Below are 22,413 nucleotides of genomic sequence, written 5' to 3'. Positions count from 1 at the left end.
CAATCACCCCTTCTATCTATCATGAAGAATATTAATACACAACAGACAAATGCAAGTTTGAACACTACATTACATAGACACCATCTCATTACAAATAAAAAAGCTGAGGACACATGTATCAGCAATTACAATTATTATACTTCAGATTCCTATTATATTTATTTAACTGTTGCCTATTGGTTTAGCCTTGGGTGTGTTTATCTGTCTGTTAATCATTGTTTATGTCAATCAATTTTACATTTCACAATAAAGCGAAAGGGAAATATTGTAAATATGCTGTTTGGCTCTTATAAAGTGCGTCGCCTGTTTTAGTTATTGAAACTGCAAGCGGCTTCTCACTTCAAGATCCAAATTGATCCTGTTGAGTAAACCACCATCTATTTAACATATATTGTCACTTCATGCAGTTTACTTTAGCACATGGCTGCAATCTTCCTTCTCACAATTTTGATGTATATGTGCTGTGATGAGTTCTGGCAAAGAAATGTTTCCCCCTTAAAAATGGCCAGATGGTTTCAGAAAATCCAGTTCCATCAAGGTCGTAGTATCCAACATTACTAATCTTAAAATAGCCTTTGCGACAAGGTACCACTCACTTTGGGGCATTTATGTGCAACAGCTTGTTTCACTTCACACTTGTAGAGTATGTCTAGCAAAATAAACCCATTCCAAACATTCCCTCTTCTGTTTTCTTGGTGTATTTATGGCTCACTGCACAGGGATCTGGATTACAGCAGTCCATGATTTTTTTTTTTTATTTCTTTTTTACCATAAACCAAGGTGTTCACTAAAACTTCACTGTAGCCCAGTGTGACTGTCAAAACCTGTTCACAGCTGAGTGACAGCTCTTGCCTGTATCTGATATCGATCACAGCTCAAAGGTGACACCTTGTGTACAAATTGGTGAACTACATTAACATCGACTTAACGTTGGGAAAATGGCTCCCACACATTTACACAGGGTGCACTGTAGCTGATTTCATGCTGAGTGTCTTTTGGGGTTTTACTCCAGGTTTTGAGATGGACAGGGATAATGACATGTGAAATAATAATCACAAAGCTCCTGTAGGTAGTTGCATTAGTCTGCATGTTCTTCATAGCCGGTCTCTGCAAAATTAAACCATTTCAATGTTGCCTCAAATGAAAGTACAAGCTGAACATTAATGAAGCAAATTCACTGCAATTTAGGATCTTTATCTTTAGTGCCTCAGAAATTATTTACCACAACTAACAAGAACTGATCATTTTCAAGATATACCGTCTCTGTCTTGCCGAATAGCTGACTGTTTCGTACCACTATCTGCTTTCACTGTGGCAAAACTAGATTCTCTCAATTGCTGCTGTAAAATGTAAAGGCTCTTCATAAAAGTAATTAAACCTTACAATGACAGTAAATGCTCCAGGGTTAACAGCCAAGCTGTCCCATTAACTGAATAATGCTGGCATAGTGGTGGGGGAGATCCTGAGATCATTTGCCTAAGTAGAAGTAGCAGGTTTGGGCCTATATGAGGGCTATTTTATCAGATAATTATTATAGATTGCAGCTCTGTTTAATCAGTAATAAACGCATCGTAAGCATCACATTAAACAAGATGATCACATAGTATGTTTGGGAAATTCTTGATGTTTAAACAAGCAACTATGTCTTTCAAGTAAATGTGGTGCAGTATATAAAGTAATTGCTATAAAACGGAATAACTCAAACAGTGCTGCAGAATTGTGCAGTAGTAACCCACAAAAGCAAAATTCTATCATCTTTACTATTCCATTCTGAACGCAGGAGCGTATTTTCATTGCGATCGATCGCACTTTAATGTTTACACTTCTGACCTTTGACTTCGCGTGTACGAGGGACATTTGAAGGCAGCATCAGTCTTTTGAGGAAGGCGGAATCATGTGTCGCGAGCGCGGAACGATCCAATCAGGTGTCAGATTCTCTCATAGCAACCCCAATCAGCGACGAGGGACTGTCTGGTTGCGAAGGTAGTGGCTGTGTTGGTGTACTGGACGAAGCAAGTGTTTCCTTTGGGCTTGCCTGCTGCTACGTTTAGTGGCATCGCACTGCCGATTTATCTGTTAACTTTGGCGCGTAACTAGCAGGCGTTTGATTACCTTGCTCAATAATTCCGTTTCTGCATGTTAATACCGTAAACTAGCCCACGGGGTCGAACGTAGCCTTGTCTGAGGAGCATCTTTGACCATAAGTGGAGCACGAAATTACGATGCCATCCCCGATGGAGGGATCTTCCAGAGAAGGTGACCTCTTTACTGTGAAACATGAGCTGAAAAACGGTAAGTTAGCAGCAAGCTGGAACTTTTAATGCAGTCCATTTCATTTGCCATTTGTCTTGACGAGACACGTGCCTTGCAGGAATGTTAGCTGCCTAGCTTGGAAGAGGCAACTGTCACTGTCAGTGGGCATTTGTAGTGAGCGCTAACATCAATGTTAACGTGGCTCAAGTCCAAAAATGGCAGAGGAAGGCTAATGTTGGGGCTGACTGTCCTTATTAACTCACGCAAACTATCGTTACCTAACCATTTTACCAGCGTTAGCCAAATGCTTCTTAATAACCGTGGTCAACCCAGCTAACGTTAATAACATTAGCTTAAGCTAGTTGTTAACGTGTAACAATGCCAAATTTGACCATCGACATGGGTTGTTGTGCAAGTTTATGCAATTGTCGACGCCTTGACGTGACATCAATAACTAAACGAGTTGGTTTTCCTGTTTTTGCCCGGATTTGTTGGCGGTCGCACCGCTAACTTCTCCTTAACCAAGGAAGAGCAGACACAGCTGCAGTGCTGTCAGATCACACGAGTTAGCTTTCAGGTTTCATTCTGCACGTTATAACTTACACCGAGCACCCTTGGTTCATGTAATCATGCTTGACAAGTAAATTACTCGCACTCCTTGCCGGCCTCGTTCACACCATTCAACAACACCCTCAAGGTAAAACTGTGACGGTTATATTGAATCCTGCTGGCTTTGTTGTTTTTTTGTGTGCAATGGAAGTAGTGTTGACACAAACCAGCTGCACCTCAAAACGTGACTCCAAAAGGATCAAGAGGAAGGAAATCCAGGCAATTTTTTTTACTGTTACAGTTCCCAAATCATTGTGATTGAGACTCCGGTGGCAAAGTCTCAATCATAATGTTCAGTGTAAAGAGTTGCATGTCTGCTGATTTAACACCGAGGGCTGCTGAATGAAGTTTGACTCTTCGTCAGCTACAACTGGTTTATAATGACACAGTGCTGCTGTTCAGGCTGCAACATGACTATGCTGCACCCCCATTTACTGCCCTGCCCTAAATATGCAGTCATTCTAGTTGTCACTGCTTTTTGCTTTGTATTATATGTCAAACAGCATATCAGCTGCTGTATCCACTTAACCCTGCTTCTGACCCCTTCCTGTAGTATTTGACCCAGTGGAAACAACATGGCATTTAAAAGGTGCAAAAGGCCAGGCCAGTTTTTTATTACTAAAAAAACTATTCTTGTAAATGTGCAGTCGTGCAAAGTCAATACAGAATTGGTCATTGTTCCTTCCTGTCCTAATCTTAATGGCTGTGTCGATGCTGATGCAGATAGTAGTAATCAAATGTTGGATTTTCAGATTCATCACTCAGGAAACCGACCAAAAATAGCTTGTCATTTTGAGGGACATGCAGGCCAAAGAGATTCCTCTTGTCTTGCAGTGAGGCATCATCTGGCTGGACACTTCTGTCAGTCTATTAATAAACACACAGAAATCAAACTTGGCCTTGGCGGGGGTGTTATGCAACCTGAACCCCTGACCTCAGATTTGAAGGACGGCATTGTTGCCTCGAAATGACACAGTGTGCACCCTAAGTGCCTAATAGTTGCGCTCGCATTTTTTCTCGCGTGTCGGAGGAGAAGCAGCAGAAAAGAATCAAATGAGCCGTTTTAATTGCTCAGTAGCCTATTTTCAGAGTGGGAGACAGAAGGAATGTACTCACTACAATGGACATGCACATCTATCATCATGCTATGCTCAGTCAGCTGTGCTGAGACACCGTGATTTAGATAGACACGAGGAGTCACTGACGATGTGAGCTGAATTCACTGAAGATGTTTGATGGGAAATAATGAGCTATTGCTAGCTAATGTAAGAAATTTGCTTGCAGTTGCATGGAAGATTATTTTGTACGTCTGACAGGGAGGTTTAGAAGTATACTGGTTAACATAAAGGACATTTACTGATGATGCATGTGTTACATCTGCTGTATTTGTACATTTTAAACAAATCCACTTTTGCAAGAGGACCAGTGCTTCAAGTCTGCTGCTGTGGCTCTGCGTTCATTTAACCAACAGCAAGATTTTCCTAACTGTATTTTAAATCGCTGATTCTCCATTTTAAAATCCAGCCTTTTCAAATTCATTGGTCTCAAAGCATCACAGCTCTGGGTCTCTTTGTGTCAAACTGGAATGCAAGAATACATTATTTATGACTTGGGCACAAACTACAAAACATAAACTATAGAAGCCTGCAAGGTGATGAAGTATGCCGTATGGTTTCCATGCAAGGGCTGCAGTTTTTGTCATCTACAGCTAAAAACAGCTGACCTGTATTGTATTTACCACTTGGCTGTATTAACATTATTAAATAGACTAGGGGTACCCAAACTTTTTCCCTGATAGGGCCAAACTTAAATTTAATGTTGGGCCACAGGCCAAAGCAAACCCCTATTGATTTAAGATGCAAATTACACAATACTGCCACGTCGTCTCATTTTACTGACATCCTGTGCAAAGTGTCACTCTGCCTCCAAGCTTAGATTGTGAGAAATGATTATACCTAAGAGATCTCTGTATTTAAAGAGCATGTGACCTTAAAATCAATATTATGACATTAACATTATTTGAATAAATACAAAATAATACATATTCTATCATTTTTAGCACTAGAAACGTGTGGCAGCCCTTATTGAACCTATGGTCGGCCAACTTTGGCATTGAGAATGTCTGCACCAATTTTAACAAGAGGCTGGTTAATTTGAAGTGTCACCTTCTGGTACGTTGTGTAGAAGGACCAGGATAATATATTTAACATAAAGTACATTTTGAAATCACTGTATACTACAATCTGCATTCATGGTTTAAGTACACAGTATTTTGCCATTATTAGTGAATGGCTTGTAGGTCGTGTTAATTCTCAGATGAGTTGTCTCCAGTAATGTGGCACCGATCTTGGGTAGGTTGGAGATTAATAATGCACCTGCAAAAAGCAATTGCAAGCACAAACAGTAGAGCCGTCAGAAGTGAATAAAAACATACATTTTCCCATGCTCCAGATAAGCCTCTGTGGAAAAATACCTCATCTGGAAAGAATTCTTCCCTTCTTCTTTTTAAGGCCTAGCTACTGAAAAATAAGAATATGTTCACATGGTGAACTTTAAGGGAATACATGGATCTCCTGTAACATGATGTTTGTTGTTTTTGTTCGTCACTGCTTTTTCATTTGAGTGGAATTGAGTGGTTGATTCCCTTGTAATATTTGATGTCTGCTCTGACTTCAGCCAACCTGACGGGCCATGTGGAGAGGGTGGGCATTGAAAACTTTGAGCTTTTAAAGGTGCTGGGCACAGGAGGTGAGTAAAGCCTTTAACGTTAGTCTCTCTCTGTGTTGTTCAGAACAAGACGTTTAGATGATAGTTAACATGTCAGTCTGGCATCTGATATTGTGTGTTTTTGGAATGATTTGATGATGTTATGCCAGGCATTTGTGTTTGAGCCTATGCCCTACACTGAACTTTGCTCTCTGGTGTTTGTTTATTTTAACCACCAGCATACGGAAAGGTGTTCCTGGTGAGGAAAGTGAGTGGCCATGATGCGGGGAAGCTGTATGCCATGAAGGTTTTGAAGAAGGCCACTATTGTACAAAAGGCAAAGACGGCTGAGCACACACGGACGGAGCGGCAAGTGCTGGAGCACATTCGCCAGTCTCCGTTCCTCGTCACACTTCACTACGCCTTCCAGACGGATACCAAATTGCACCTGATACTCGGTTAGGATGTTTTAAATGAAACTGCCTGCCTTGCACTGCAGATTGACACTTTTGTGTTATGTTTATACAAGCAAAACAAAAGGTTAATGATTGTCTTTAATACAGTCAGAGGTTTTCCCGAACTTAATGTAGAAAAAACAGTCACATTATATCATTTTGGATGAAACCTGACGTGCATTATACCTTCCATTCTAGATTATGTAAATGGTGGGGAGCTATTCACACATCTGGTGCAAAGAGTGCGATTTAAGGAGCAAGAAGTAGCCTTGTACAGCGGAGAGATTGCGTTGGCATTAGAGCATCTACACAAGGTAACAGATCCTACACAATCAAGGCCTCTTGTGCTTTCAGGAGTCGTCTGTTGCTGTTTACATGTTTCGTGTTTCACTTTGCCCTCTGTCGTTTTTTCATGCAGCTTGGGGTTGTCTATCGGGACCTCAAACTAGAGAATATTCTCTTGGATTCAAGTGGTCATATAGTTCTCACAGACTTTGGCCTCAGTAAAGAATTTGATCAGGTAAAGTATGTGTCAAGAATTTGTGTTAAAGAATAAATTCACCCGAAATTTAAAATTGCTTCACAGCAAAACAGTGTTGCAACATAATATTAAGAAACTGAAGCAGATGGGGACTTTTTATAAACGTTTACAAAAAATGTAATATGTAATACAGCTCAGCTCATGTAATCCAAGTCTCCGGATACCAGACTGATTTGAAAAGTCACCACACTATAGCTGCTAAACTATAAGCATTAGCATTCACTTAATCCAATTGATGGTAAAATAACTGAATTTTAATTTTTTGTGTGAATTTATCCTAACCCTAACGCTATAGAATATGATTTGACATCTCTGTGGCACCACAATGCTTAATTTATATGGCTTGACGCATTTTCCCTTATCAAAAATCCAAAAGTCCACCTAAATTCAAAATTTGAATCAAAACTGGCTTATATAACCTATATAACATATAGGTTGTTTAGCTTTTCCCTTAAATGCCCACAAAAACTATTTTCATAATAAGCTGTTTTTCTGTGAGTAATGGGGTCATACTTGAAAACGCAATTTTCTGCCAGAGTAATAATCGTTTTGTTTATTTCACACCAGAGAAATCATCCTACGAGCTCTCTTTGCTGCTTTGATGTGGGCAGGCTCAGTTAGAAAAAGCTGATATGACGGACTTCCAGATTTTAGCAACATTTAATCAAAATCTGATGACATTTGTGAGGCTGTTTGATTATGGTTCCAGGCCATTGTCAAATCAAATTTGATCCAGCCACACCTGCACAGTCCCGATGAAGCAGATTAGAGTTTTAGAGAGTTAAGCTTTTAATAAATAATGCCTAGAAATCTGTGTGCTTGTGCATGTGCACGAGACAAACAAAAAATGTGAACACACTCAAATAAAAACTACTTAAAGCGCTATCAGAGGTCACAAAGTCCACAGGGAACCTTTACATGTTCTAGAGAAACACTAACAGGCATTTTACAACACAGAGGAGACTAAGATCATTTGTATTTTTAATATATTTGGATTCTAAAATGTGTCTACTGATACATTTGCAATTTCTTTTTGTAAACAGATGGAAAGGGCATTTTCTGTCTGTGGCACAATTGAATATATGGCTCCAGAAATCGTGGAAGGCGGAGAGTCTGGACATGACAAGGTAATTTGTGGTTTTATGTTTTATGCTGTCATCTGTTTGATTAGCTCAAGCACTCCATAGTCTCTTCCTCTGTATTCCTGAATGTGCATGCTCTATGAGATTTCTCTTTTAGTCGTGAGTAAATACTTTCATGCATTACAGGCGGTGGATTGGTGGAGCCTCGGCGTGTTGATGTACGAGCTTCTAACTGGTGGATCACCCTTCACTGTCGACGGAGATGAGAACTCACACACAGACATAGCCAAGTATGGATCATCCACAGTTTTCAGCTGACCTTCAGTTGTAATCTCTGTACAACACTGACCATATCTGTCTCACACACCACAGGAGGATTTTAAAAAAGGACCCTCCTTTCCCCAAAGATATGGGACCACTGGCCAAAGATGTGATCCAGCGGCTCCTCATCAAAGATCCAAAGAAGAGATTGGGCTCGGGTCCTAACGGAGCGGAGAATGTAAAAAAGCACCCGTTTTACCAGGTGGATCTCATTGCCTGTCTCGACTCTTCCACAATATTTAGAAAAGCTAAATGGCAGGATGGGTTTTACTATACATAATTGGACTGCTTTGAGTGGGCAGCATTTAGGGAAACTGAGTGCTTGTGTAAGCTTTGTTGATAAGGATGGGAATGAACCACAGTGTTTGTCTTCGTTTAAACTTGCTGTAGAAAATTAACTGGGAGGACCTGGCGGCTAAGAAGGTGCCTGCCCCGTTCAAGCCGGTGATCCGAGACGAGCTGGATGTCAGCAACTTTGCCGACGAGTTTACAGAGATGGACCCCACCTACTCCCCTGCAGCTCTGCCTCAAAACTGCGACCGCATCTTCCAGGTGGGAGGGCGTTGAAGGATGTTACACAGCCAGACTGCTTTTTTGTTGTGACTCATGTTTTTGTTGTTTACAGGCAGGAACATTCCTTTGTGCTCCTTGCAGGTCATTGCACAGGACGGCATTTCTATTTGCATGTGCTTTGTGCTGATGTTTGTCTGGGCTTTGGTTGCAGGCAGTGTGAAATGTTGACACGGATGAAAAATCGCATTATACATTATGCGCTTTTGTCTGCGACTATATTTGACATACTCCACAGCAATCGAAGTAATCAAGTGAAGTTTTGAATGTCCTCAAAAGGTTGCTGTAAGTCAACATGAGTCTGTCTGTGTGCACTGGTATTCAAATTGACTAAAGAGCCTTTTATTGAAGTAATTGCTGCCATATGCAGCTCTTATTGAAGTAACAGATGTGAATGACTATTTTTGATGTAGCTTTGAACCATAATATGGCCCACAACTCGGTGCCAGCTGATGGCTGTCTGATGTATTGCATGAAATTTCAACTCTGATTGCCTTCTGGATGCTTGAGCTCGGTAGATCAATAGATCCATTAACGGGCTTCTCTCATGGAATAAAAGGTTACACTTTGAGAGCATCACCACGTCTGTCTCGGTTACGCCTTCAGTCTTTGATTGCCAACTTCATCTTGGCTTTTTTCGCTCTCAGCTGCCATTCACATAGTCTGAAATTTTGTGGTCTTTATAATTTGCAAGCCTAGCAATCTCTGAGATAACGACAGCAATCCCAATTTTAAACCGTGCACTTGCTCCCCCACCGTGCCTCACAAAACAAAATTAAAATTGTATTAAGAGTGCCAAGATGTAATTTCACAGCAGAGCAATCAAATATTCAAGCCCGGCAATTTAGGGCATCTCATTCATTCAACATCCATCCTTCCGTCCATCCATGGCTGTCACTACATACCACACAGCTGTGTGTGCGTCGGTGAAAAAGGGAAAGAGAGATTAATGCCAGCTCAAAGCTCTGGGCTCCCCACAGCTGGAATTAAGCAGGCAACGCTCCACAATGACAGGTCTAACAATAGGAACAGCTGGACAGCCACTGTCACTCACAAATGATCAAATTGAGTTTATTGTGGAGCTGACAGGCTGGTGGGACATTTGAAGAAAAATCCAATTCCAAGTTTTATAGCAAATTTGGAAATATATAAAAAAAAAGTGTCTATAAATTCCAGTAACATAGAAAATAAGCAATGCAATCAGCAAGTTTTAATGCCGCAGTCTTTTTTTAGTCAGCAAACGATGTTTCTTTTCCCTCTATCCATACAGACCACTGCTCACTTTATGTCTTTGAAAGATATACACACCTAGAGTTCACGTGTTTCTGTGTGCAGGGATACTCTTTCATGGCCCCCTCCATCCTGTTCAAGAGGAATGTGGTGATGGACGACCATGTCCAGCTGTGTGGGGGCTCTGAGAGGCCAGGCTCTGCTGCGGTGGCCCGCAGCGCCATGATGAAGGTAAGATGAATGGACTTGGATCCCCCTGTACAAACACACTTAAGCTAATGGCTGCTGTCACAGACAGATGAGACTTCTTCCCTCCTCTCCATTCCACTGGATCTTTTTTTTCCTACTGTACTTGTTTCATTGGACTCAGATTCAGTTTTCAGACATGAGCCTGTTTGTGTTTTGTATCTGTGCAACAAAATGCTTTTTAAAAGGGCAGCAGTGCTACTAATGTAGAGATTGTGTAATGATTTTGATGCTGCTTACACACTAGAGAAAGGGGAAGTTTAAGCTGAGCAGTCAGGCCGACACGGGCTCGAATAAAAGCCACTCCACTGTGCTATTACAATCTGGAAGGTACCTAATAGTCGGTCTTGTCTTGCAGTCATTTTGAATATCTTAACTCTCATCTGGAAAATGTAGAATTTTTTTTCCACCCCTTAGTTTTATGTTGCCACATCTGCCACTTACATGCTTCTCTTTTTTTATGAAAATGAAAGTTGCATAACTAGAGAGGTTTACTGGCTTCCTCATACAATGGATTTCATGGACTTCTGCATATCTCTCTTCACTGATGTATTTAATAAAACAAAAATGTATTATATAAAAAAACAAGAATAATAATTTGAGACATAACATGAAATGTAAAGAAAGGTGTACCCAGAACATGTAATGTAAGCCAAGTAGCAGCAGTTCCAGTATTTTTCAGACCAATGTTACTTTAAAACATTTTGCATGATTTATTTTAAAACACAAAATACTTTAATAAATGTTATGTCCACTTCTTCTCAAACCTAAAAGCTTTAAGTTCATGCAATTACTAGACACTTGATCAAACATGTTGTTTTGATATGCTACTCCCCCCTGCAGGACTCACCTTTCTATATGAGTTATGAGATGGACTTGAGGGACAGCGCTCTGGGAGAGGGCAGCTTCTCTATCTGCAGACGCTGCACACACAAGAAGACTGGACAGAAATACGCAGTCAAGATTGTCAGCAAGAGGTACAAGCTCAGATGTTTTTGTCAGCCCAGTTGAATTTCGGCTGCGTGATGTTTATTGTGTCACTAGATAAATCAGTCGTTGGCTCTCCTCCTCTCGCTGGCAGAACCTGGACTGCTTTCAGCCAGCCCTCAACACAGTCCCATAAAAGAATGAGATGAGAAATGTTCTGTTAATCTTGTGAATGCAAAATTATGTCATAACATGACTTGATTACATAATTTCTCTGATTTTATTTGCTCTATTACTCTGTGCAACGTTGCGTGATGAGAGTTAAATAAATGTAAATACATCTCAGCTCACAAACCTGGTTGTATTTGCTGGCAGCTGCTACAAAACAAGCTTTGATCTTGTGTGTTGACTGCAGTCCTACACAACAAGTATCATGACTGTAAAAGGAGAAACCCTCGCTGGGGCAATCTGATACAAACACATGTTCCTGAAATTCAGACAGGCATGTTAATTTAACTAAATTGTAATGCAGTTTGCGCCATTCATTACCATACTGAGTGAAAAAAACTGACAAAACCTGCTCAAAAATGCAAAAACTGCCCTCTGAAAGGTCCTTTTTATCACCCTGCTGTGTATGTGTGTATTCATTTAGTATTTCGTGACAGTTATCTGGCTTCCTGCTTGTGTTTACTGCAGGATGGAGGCACAGACTCAGCGGGAAATAGCAGCCCTGAAGCTCTGTGATGGCCACCCTAACATAGTCAAGCTTCATGAAATTTACCATGACCAGGTAAGGCTGACTGCAGCGATTACATTTGCCACCATAAATTCTGTTTTGCATGGCTCTCTGAGGAGCCTGTGGGGACTGCAGCCTTATTAAGTCCTGGAACTGGAACGGGGCAGATTAATGGGGAAGCTTGAAGCCCTCGAGGTCTGTCTCTGTCTCTTCATGTATTGTCCCATAAACATCTCTCTTTGTGCTTGATATTTCACACCAGACGTGTTTTCAAACTGCAGCTGGGCAAACATCCATTTTGCAACACTGAATAAAAAAAACCAGATTTACTTGTGTTGCTAATCGAGCCGCGCTCTCAAACCAAACTAAGTGTGCGTGTGTTCCAACTGAAGCTTACCTCGGTTATTTGGAAGGTGTGCCCGTGTGGCTGACTGTGTACAGGTTCATTAGCCCCGGTCCTTCAAGCCTAGGAGCACCACTTTAGTCCTGATGAGCTCAGTGGGGTTATTACTGTACCTCAGAGGCCTGTGACCCAGATCAAAGCAGTGCTGCCTCGCCTCTCCTCAGCCGAGTCCTGCCTTTGTTCCACAGACCCAGCACTAATGAGAAACTCTACCCCGCTGCCCAGACACATTATTCCCTTCCCAATTTGTTTTGCCCCTTTCACTTTTCCTCAATACCATTATGGTTTGATCTCACCATCATGGGATCAGGGACGTTTTTGTCATATTAATTATGCAACAGAATTCTCATCCACCATTTTACATGTTAACCTCCAGTTGTTTTCATCTTGCAGTTCAAGCTGTGAAAGCAGTAGCAAACACTTTTCAGTATTTGTTTAACTGCAAAACTTATAGCTTAAAGAATAATGGTTAGAAATGGGTATAACAGTGAGAAGTGTAAATATACTGTGTGCGTGTCTGTTGTAGCTCCACACGTACCTGGTCCTGGAGCTGCTCGGTGGAGGGGAGCTGCTGGAGAGGATCCGCAGAAAGCAGCATTTCAGCGAAACTGAGGCCAGTCGCATCATGAGAAAACTGGTGTCGGCAGTCAGTCACATGCACGACGTAGGAGTGGTGCACAGAGACCTTAAACCGGAGGTATTGGACGTACACTCAGCAAGAAATTCTTTTCTCTCTGAGCACAGTCTTTGTGATGAATACAGACCAAAGGATCATACGCTTTTCAAACTGAATTACTGTGTTTTTCTGATCTTAGTGTGATCCGTCGTATTGTCATTCTGACTGTGCAATCTTCTGCACAACAAGAGTAAAATTGTTTGACCCTAACATGGGTCAAAAGTGCCTGGTCAGACAAGTCTTGATGTCCAATTTGGCGAGCTCTCGAGTGGACCAGTTTTGCAGAGCAGAAAGAAATGATTGCTGTCCGTGTCTTGAATTGCTTTGTAGAACCTGCTCTTCACCGACGAGAGTGAGAACTCCGAGATAAAAATCATAGACTTTGGCTTTGCTCGCCTCAAACCGCCAGACAATCAGCTCCTGAAGACTCCCTGCTTCACGCTGCAGTACGCAGCGCCAGAGATACTCAAATACGACGGCTACGATGAGTCCTGCGACCTGTGGAGTCTGGGGGTCATTCTGGTGAGTGGGAGTGGGACGACTGACTCATGGAGAATCATTCATTATTCAACTTAACATTATCCTTAGAGTAAAGATACATGTGAGCAGCCTGTTATCTTAGCACTTCTCCAGATGTGTTATTTTAGGGTTAGGGTAACAGCCAAACAGGAATTGTAAACAGAACAGAAACGAAGCTGATAACAGCTTTTGAAATTGTGAATACTTGTGTGAGTGTTTTCAAATTTTAGAATTTATAACATACATAAAAATAATGCATGATTCGCATATAAATTCACATGATAAAGCCAGTGCATCTAAAAAAAAAAGTACATTATGCATCATGACTTAATTCAACTAACATTATCAGAGAGTTTTGACCCTTGAACCCAGTAAGCAACCAATGTTTACTTGGTGCTATTTATTATTTGATATCCTCCGGTCGAAAGTAACTGAGGATTCTCGCAGAATATTTCCTGACATCAAAATAAAGTTTTTGGTTTCATGATATTTATGCCACTCAGTCAGGAATAGGACCGAATAACAGATCATTGATTAGCCCTATTCAGGAGCATAATTTTTTGTGCCTGTACAGTCGCATTAAGAGTATATCCCTCGCTTCCCACAATGCTCCAGGAAAGTGACCTGATTATAAATTTATGATTTTTAAAAATCTCTTCCAAAATCCACAGCTCCAAGCTCCACTTTAGAGTTGTTTTTCATAATACAGTTAACTGGAGCATTTCTCAAACCAAATGTTTAATCATGAGCTCTACACAGTGTTGATTTGTTGATGTTATTGAGTTTATGGATTCAAAATTTGCTGCAGGCCGTTCTGATTAAGCAATCAACTGTTATTTTAACTGATTTGGGCTTTCAGAATGTGTTTGTGTGTCGCTGTGTGTGTATAAAGGGGGTTTTCACATGTCAGTGTGCACACATATGTATGCATGTGTGTGCATGTTCTATTTCATCTGTTTTGCATGATATTCAACTCCCTCTCATGGTTTGTGCTGCTGCTGTCAGCATCCTGTGGTGAGCTGACACAGTTTAGGGCTCAACCACGGAGTGAAGAGCAACCAGGCCGGCTCTCAGAGCTGGTTAAGCCGCGCTCACATGAGACGGTACTTCCCGGCAGCGGAAATGTCATCCTAATTCAACCTTTTTCTGCACAGAGGAGGAAAATTAAAAGGAGAGGTAGAGAGGAGATGGAGAGGGCACACACGGGGGGCGGCGGGGGGGGAGAGTTGAGAGAGAGATTTCTGTCCTCGACCAGTCATCCGTACAGAGCCCCAACTCCCTTGTGCAAGTGTTGTTTTGCACCGTCGCCCCCTGGGGGGATATGGGAGTAGTGTGCCTCATGGAGTTTTGATGAAATGGCTACTGACAAGCCGTGTGCACAATGCCCTGGAAGCCAAGTGAGCCAACACAGGGAGGGAGGGAGGGAGGGAGGGGGCACGACAGATCCTCTACCGCCAAAAGGACTGTTCCCGACTACTGTCATTTTAATGGGAAATATGAGTGCAGATATAAACAGGCCAAGGTGAGCGCATCCTGTTCATTCAGCTGAGCACAAACTGCTCTTCTGTTTAATGCTGGTTTAACCTTGGTCAACAACATGCAGAATAACAATGGAAAAATGTGGACAGTCGTGATAGGTTAAGAGCACTTCGAAAGCATGTTGATATGTTTTAACAGCAATGTCTTTACTTCCCTAGCTCATTGTAGGGAACATGATAGTCACATGGCATTTTCAGTGTGGATAATTAGACATTCAAACTGTTGCGGTGTAATAACAGCAATTTGTGTGTGGCCCCTGTGTTTGCAGTACACCATGCTGTCTGGCCAGGTGCCTTTTCAGTGTCAGGAGAAGAGCCTGACTCACACCAGTGCTGAGGAGATCATGAAGAAAATCAAACAGGGCGACTTCTCGTTTGAAGGCGAGGCCTGGAGAAATGTGTCCCAGCAGGCCAAGGACCTTATACAAGGTGAGGATGGAAACAACTGATTTCATGTGTTGTTAAATCCAATGTCTTTAAATTTGCTAGAAGTTGAATTTTTTTAATTGACAAAATGTAAGAGCAGATGTCATGTCACGTTGGGACTGTGGTTTACAGGTAGTAAAGGTTGTCATGTTGTTACTGATAAAAGACTTTAGATGAAATTGTTTCCCTGCAGTGCATATCTAATATGAATTGGCTAAGATACTGGTCAAAAATGTGCTGGTCTGACAAAAGATGTAATTTGAAGATGTGGCTTTTTGGCTCTGGGAAATTGTGATGAGCATTTTTGGACAATTTTCAGAACGAGCGATTCATTTTGAAAGTAATCAGCAGATTATTGGATAATTAAAGTAAGGTGTTAATTAAAGTAATGTGTTATCATACTTGTGACAGTGTAAGATTCATAGAGTGACTAATCATAACTGAGCATTTTGCATGTTTTTCATCTCATTGTAATTGAAAATACAGGTTCGATGTTCATATGGGAACTGATGTGAATGATTCTTAACAGCATCAAGCATTCAAAACTTGAGATTCAGTTCTTGTGTAAAAAGTTTGTTTCTGTTTCAAAAGACCTGTCAGTCAGCCAACCGCACAGTGTCCGCAGTGACTGAGCTTCCTGAAGAAGAAATCACTTCCTCTTTGTGGCTCACCTCCTCACTCTCATATTAAGCGCGCTAAAGGTAATTATCTGTGTCTCGTTTCCTGCAGAGCTGCTGACGGTGGACCCAAACAAGCGGATTAAGATGTGTGGCCTACGCTATAATGCCTGGCTGCAGGACGACAGCCAGCTGTCCTCCAACCCACTCATGACCCCAGACATTCTCGGCTCCTCCACCGCCTCCGTCCACACTTACGTCAAAGCTACCTTTAATGTACGAAGTGACCAGCAGTGCATGCTTATTTCAAATTTAGGTCAGGAATGTGGGACTTTTAGGGTTCCTGTTGTGAAGGTTTGGTTAGGCCATCAACAGAAAATCTCTTAACTATTCTGATAAGCAATTAATTCCTTCAATAATTTTTCAAGCTAAAATACTAGACATAATTCCAGACTCTCAGTTTTGAGGTTTCACTTCATTTTATATTAATAGTAAATTATAGTAGTAAATCGTAAATGTACACATTTTGGATTTGGACTGTTGGATCAATAATTGAGAGAATTCTTGCTGACTGACTCACCATTCCCCTTTTTGTTTTGTTTTTTGTCCCAGGCATTTAACAAATGTAAGCGGGAAGGTTTCCGCCTGCAGACGGTGGACAAGGCTCCACTAGCCAAGAGGAGGAAGATGAAAAAGACAAGTACCAGCACAGAGACCCGCAGCAGCTCCAGCGAGAGCACCCACTCTTCCTCCTCCTCCTCCCAGTCTCAGGAGAAGTCTTGCGACACCAACCCGCAGCCCTCCAACAGCACACCTGTCAACACACCCATGCCGCTGGGAACAGACTCTGAGAACCAACCGGCACACCCAGCCTTTGACTTCTCAGAAGGACAGTGAGGCAGCGAGAGAAAAAAAAAGGGAGAATTCAGATAGTTTCATGAACAGCAGGATGGCTCGGACCAGCGTAGAGACAGCTCTCCTCTTTCTCTCTGTCCCTGGCAGCTCTCTGCCTCTGGCTCAATTGCATGGACGTCCGCAAGTCTCCAAAACCAAGCATGCAGCAGGAGCAGCAACCGTCACCTCAATATCAATCAAATCATCACTAGCAATAGCCTATCCTTTCTTTCTCTCTCACTTTCACACACAGACTGTATAAATCAGGGACTGGACCAGGAAGATGTTGTCACCGGTGTCCAAAATGAAAAGGGCTGCCCCACTGCCCCAGGTCCAGACAGACAATGGAGAGACATCCTTAGTCTCATCATGAAATCACAGCTCAATCTGTCTTTGTCCATGCCTCCTGAGGTTTTAAAGGGAAAGTCGTAGTGTTTACACCATGGATCCTTTGTATTTTTATGTCAAAGGGAGAGAGGAAATACAACGTGCAGCAGCGTTAACGTTACGTGGGTCCACTTCTCTTTTCTGGGAAGTCTCTGCAAGGTGGAGCAGGGTATTTATATATGTGAATTTTACAGACTGAATTTATTTATGATAAGCTATATTGTTAACTTATTTATGGTTCAGACTGATCTGAAAAGAAATAATGGATACAGTGAGTCTTTTAAAAAAAAAAAGAGAGACATTTTGTGTATGTGTATTTTTCCCTATCAGCTCTAAAGACTGTTTCCATGTAGTCTGGTGGTTGTTCATACATCTTTGTAATCATCGTACAGACATCAGTGCTTCAAGTAAATTACTGAGACACAGTTATGTAGATAATGTAAGATTATTTTAGGCAAGAAGAGATTATCACCCTTACTGCTTAATGGTGGTTAAGGGGTTCAGAATTATTTATGGAGGCTTGTGAATTTTTTGGATTGAACTGTGTCCCTCGGTCAGAAAAATGTCCTTGTTTATAAGGATTAAAGAAGCAACATCTTTTTTGTAGGAACAACCAAATGTGGATGTAGTATGTTCAGCCAAATCTGTTGATTTATTGTTGTATGGGGAGTACTGCTGCCTGTGGGGATGTGACCCCACAAGAAGAGCTATATTTAGACTTATTTTTGCCTCTGATGTGAGAGCATGACTACTTCAAGGCTCAGCATCGCTGCTGTTCCACATTCTCTGATCCTTAAGTCAGTATATTTAGCCCAGCAGCGGATTTGCCTTGTGTGGTGTAGGACTTAATTGTCTCATTGTCGCTACAACCAATTGGATTGAGCAGAATGGCCCAAATGGAAAATTCGGATCAGCTTAGTTTCAAGGTGAACCTGTAAGGAAGTTTGTGGTTCAAGAGATCCAAGATGCCAAAGGGCAGCTTTATGTGGCATCCTCTCCAGATGAGATTAGATTATTTTTGAAATGGAAAGGTTTATGTGCCAAAAAATGCATTAAATCAGGTCATGGCTGGTGATACATTTAACACTATTTTAATGCAATATAGTGCAAAAATTTTTTAAAAAATCGACCCTTTATGAAAACGTCAAGTTCCTAAAAAAAAAAAACACTCCTTTAACTTTTGACACCATCCCTTGCTCTATTTGCCATGTTGTACTGCATGACTGAAACGGTGATCTTTGCACCGTGTGACAGCTCTCATTTTGAGGCAGATATCTGGTTCGTACGTAGTCTCCCAGTGCATGATGTAAACTGAATACATCAGCCTCTTCTTTTTATTTGTTTTAATGGGCTTTTTCTTGGCAGATTCTTACTTGATTTAATGTGAGTTTGTTTACTTGCACATTTTCGAACACCCCCCGATTTGATTCGGGTCTTTGTAGTTCTGCTATTTGAGGTGTGATTGATGTAAACACCCAAACCCCCTTTTTACAAAAGCCTGAATATTGTAATGTTCTAATGTTACAATGCTGGCGTTGGCCAGGATAGTTAGGCAGGTAAATGCCATGCTCTGTGAATTGTTTTTTTTCTGCGGTATGTGTTAGTCTGTGTCCTTGGTAATAGTTGAAACATTGTGTCAGTGTGTACAGGACTATTTGTGTTCAGTATGTGAAGATGACTAGAAACAGTTTCTCCCAATTCTTCGTTGGACTACTGTGTGCATTGAAATACACTCCTTCATCTTCTTCCATTTGAATGCACTCTGAATCTGAACCAAAGCATTAACTTCAAGGTAGCTGCTCTAAGCTGCATGAGATATTTCCTTTCATGCAAATATGCAAAGAAATGCTTCATATATCACGGTTTCTGTTTGTTTTATGTCCAACTGGTGAACTCTGTGTAGAACGTGTCTGATGATTATGTAACTGTGTACGGTGTGCTTCTTCAGAGACTCTTCATATGATCTGTAATATCCATATCCAGCACATTATCACGCTTGAAACTATGCATCTCTTTTTTGCTGTTGTGTTCTTTCTGCCATTTCGAAAAGACCTTCCACAAATGGGTCCAAACATAACGCTTAGAAGGGCGTAACTTGATGTACATATACTGTAGTGTACTTTTAGTCTCATGGCATCGGCCACAAATAACAAGGGTCTGATCCATTGGTGTATGAAAAGCTGGAATCCTTGGAGCTAAACACTACAAAGCTCTTGTCTAACTTAGTTCGCATGAGTTCCCCGTTGCTGCCTCATTAAGCCTCCTTTCTTTTGTTTGGGTGTATTAATAGCTCAAGTGGAGGAAGAGGAAAAGTGTCCTATATTGAGCTCCCCTCTGGGAGCCGGGCTCTATTAGCTGATGTACTGCAGTGCTGTTTGTTCCAAAGAAAATACCGTACTCCACTCACTGCCTCTGTGGGACCCAGCTCATTTGTTTGTAGGGAAAATAACAGAGTATCACAGGAAAGGGTTTCTTTAGAACCAACGTCTTTTGTGGCTGATTTTCAAACTAGGTCTTGCCCCTTTGATGAACAGCATTCAGTGTGCTACTGTGAGGAAGATGGAGGGAAGGAGGCCGGTTTTGATTTGGCATCCTTTTGTCTATTTTGTAGGGTGGATTGAAATTTGAATGGAAGTTCCTTTTTCTGCCTACTGCGCTTCCTCTGTTTGGCTTCCCAAATGATAAACTAAACCTTTTAACCTTTTAGCAACATGAATAAGAGGGCTCGTGATTTTAACTGTACAAACCGGTGTCTGCTGTTGTGCGTTTTTAGAGTCAAAGGATTGGACTTGCGGTCTTCCTGTGTGCTTCTGTCACGTACAGTGTGTGCTTTAGTGACAGATGTGGGTGCCAAAGCTGAAAGTGATTGTATTTTCTCTGATCTGTGTTCAGTTGTTGGACAGATGCCGTGGCTGTTGTGTCTGTCTTTGGTCGGTATGGATTATACGGAGCTGTCCGCGGTGCTGAAGGGGCCAAACCTCTGGTGACGCTGCAAAAACAAGTGGCTTCGCACAATGACCTGCAATAATGTGATCCTCTAAAGCAGTGTTTGCCAACCAGGAGCACTTGTGCGGTTGCCAGGGGAGGGACACTTTTAAGAAGTAGAAATTGTGCTAAAGAGGAAAACAAGCCAACAAATTGGTTTACAAATGGGCACGAGGCCGGTCTTGAACGGGGAGCGCTTCAGAGGGAGCTGTGTGAAGTGTGGTAAGTTGCCTTGAGTGATGTCAATTGAGTCAGCGTTGGTTGTGCCAGAACTACAAGGTGTTGGAAAGACCAGATGTCTGTAGCACACTCTGTAGTTGCTCGAGGCTGCGATAGGCACATTCTGACCTGTCGCCGTTTGAGTTCATCTTTACAGTATCGGTTTTAGTCATTTTTAAAACAGTCGGGCAAGACTCAGATGATGGTATTAGGAGTGTAAGTTAAATCAGAGGAGTCCTTTATACAATTTTCGCAAAACTACAAGTGAAACAGCTTTCGCCAACCTGAGACTGTAGTAACAACTTCTATGATTGAGAGTGGGTGGTTGAAAAACCCAGCTTGTGGAAGTAGTATGTCAGTGTTAACCAAACCTACTATGAAAATAGAGCAACAACCTGGACATCAACAATTCCAGGATCATAATGTCTTAGATGTAAAAATAAATAATAGAAACAGTGTTCAGTTTAACAAAAAGGAATATTGTTAAATTACATGCAGATTTATAAAAAGCCTAAGAAATATGTTCCCGGCTTACAGTGTGGTGTGCGGATTATGAAACGTTCAGTGTTACAGTAAAATACAGTATAAATGTAATTGTTCCATACTGGGAGCATCACAAACAGCTGTCTCATTGATCATTATGCTACGGCCGGGCCATATGAAATTAAACCCAGATAGAACTCAATGTCAGAAAATGCTGTATGTGTTTTTGGAATTTGTGTGAACTGCCCCTTTAATGATCCAAACCAATACCCCTGCCAAAGAAGGACATGATCAGCTACAGAATGGCACTGTTGTCCTTCTCAGAAACACTTAAGCATGTCGACAGCCGGGACTTTGTGTTTTATTTGAATTTATAAGGTTGTCTCTGTTGTCAGCGGGGATTAAAGCCAAATGAACAGGCTGTAGCATTTTGTTTTTGTCGATGCTTTTCGCCCACACAAGTTGTCACAAGGGATGTCATTCAGTGCTCATGCCAACCTGCAACTTAAGGCATCATCATCATCATCATCATCCGCATTCTCACCATCATGCATGTGCTACTGCTCGGTTCCTGTCAGTGTTTTTTTTTTTTTATTGATTCCTGTCATATCCTTGTCATGTTGTGACTGAAGCGTATCAAAAAGTACTGTAGCAGTGAATCCCTTTTGAGATTGGTCAGTATTAAAACTGTTTTCAAAAACGCGCAATCAAGCTTTAAGGGCAACACTTTGCACTTGTATGTTATTTTAATCATGCAATTGATCTTTTTTTTTTTTTTGGTTTTGTAAAAGAAGAAAAACTGTCCTTTTTTTGACTTTGTGCAGGTTTCAGATGTTTCAGCTTGTCCACCCGTCGGTCTGTGTTGGTGGCTTTTGTCCAACATTTCTAAGACGATGCTAAAATATGAACCTCAACACCGGATAGTACTTGTACTGCAAGGAATACACCATGTGCATACCTGCTTTTTTAGGGCACTGTGAACATCATTCAGGTCTTTAGGCACACCATTGATAGTCTGAGGATGAAAAAAAACACCTTGATTTGCTTCAATAAATGCTTTACTTGCTGGCTGTATACATCTGTACATTTAATAACCTGATAACCGGCCATGATGAGTCTTTTAACGACCCCTTGGCGTCATTGTATTTTCAAGTTGTATCTACGTCATTACTGGAGCTATTTTGTGATACCTGGATTTGTGTGTATGAGTTGTCAGAAGGACAATAAATGTACGATTTCCTGTTCATTTATTGATCATGGCTAATTAAGTACAAAACCTTTTCATATCTGAAAATATGAGGTACTTTTAATGTGAAAGGCACGTAAAGAGAGCTGTGGAAGCTTTTATTCCGGCTGGCAGCCTCTAGATGGCAGTGTCTAATAAAGTACCACTTGGAGAGCAGTTGACTGTGCAGCATGAACAGCCTTTAAGATGTATTCATAGATGAGTCAATTGTGTTAGGTATGGTTCTTAATGAGGTTTTTCATGTTGTCTAGCAGGACTAGAGATTTATGTCTGTGTACCGGGTCAATTAAATGCATATCTATAACCAAACAAAGATCTTGTGTCTTGAACAGAAAATACTGTAA

At 41.3% G+C, this 22,413-nt stretch overlaps 1 protein-coding gene across 1 annotated transcript; it reads left to right on the top strand.

The window, feature by feature from the left end:
* The first annotated feature begins 1,966 nt into the window (after nucleotides 1-1,966).
* Nucleotides 1,967-22,069, top strand: rps6ka5 (ribosomal protein S6 kinase, polypeptide 5). Its single transcript, XM_030391544.1, has 17 exons — nucleotides 1,967-2,292; nucleotides 5,539-5,610; nucleotides 5,808-6,026; nucleotides 6,222-6,337; nucleotides 6,442-6,543; nucleotides 7,608-7,691; nucleotides 7,833-7,936; nucleotides 8,019-8,169; nucleotides 8,358-8,519; nucleotides 9,873-9,998; nucleotides 10,857-10,990; nucleotides 11,637-11,730; nucleotides 12,606-12,776; nucleotides 13,086-13,277; nucleotides 15,082-15,241; nucleotides 15,968-16,131; nucleotides 16,468-22,069. The coding sequence occupies exons 1-17, from the start codon at nucleotides 2,223-2,225 to the stop codon at nucleotides 16,750-16,752; spliced, it is 2,406 nt and encodes an 801-aa protein (XP_030247404.1). The 5' UTR covers nucleotides 1,967-2,222; the 3' UTR covers nucleotides 16,753-22,069.
* Nucleotides 22,070-22,413: the final 344 nt, after the last annotated feature.

This window comes from Sparus aurata, chromosome 16, assembly GCF_900880675.1.
Source record: "Sparus aurata chromosome 16, fSpaAur1.1, whole genome shotgun sequence".
Lineage (NCBI taxonomy): Eukaryota > Metazoa > Chordata > Actinopteri > Spariformes > Sparidae > Sparus > Sparus aurata.
Note: the sequence above shows the minus strand (reverse complement) of the source record. Positions and strands in the feature narration are given on the sequence as shown.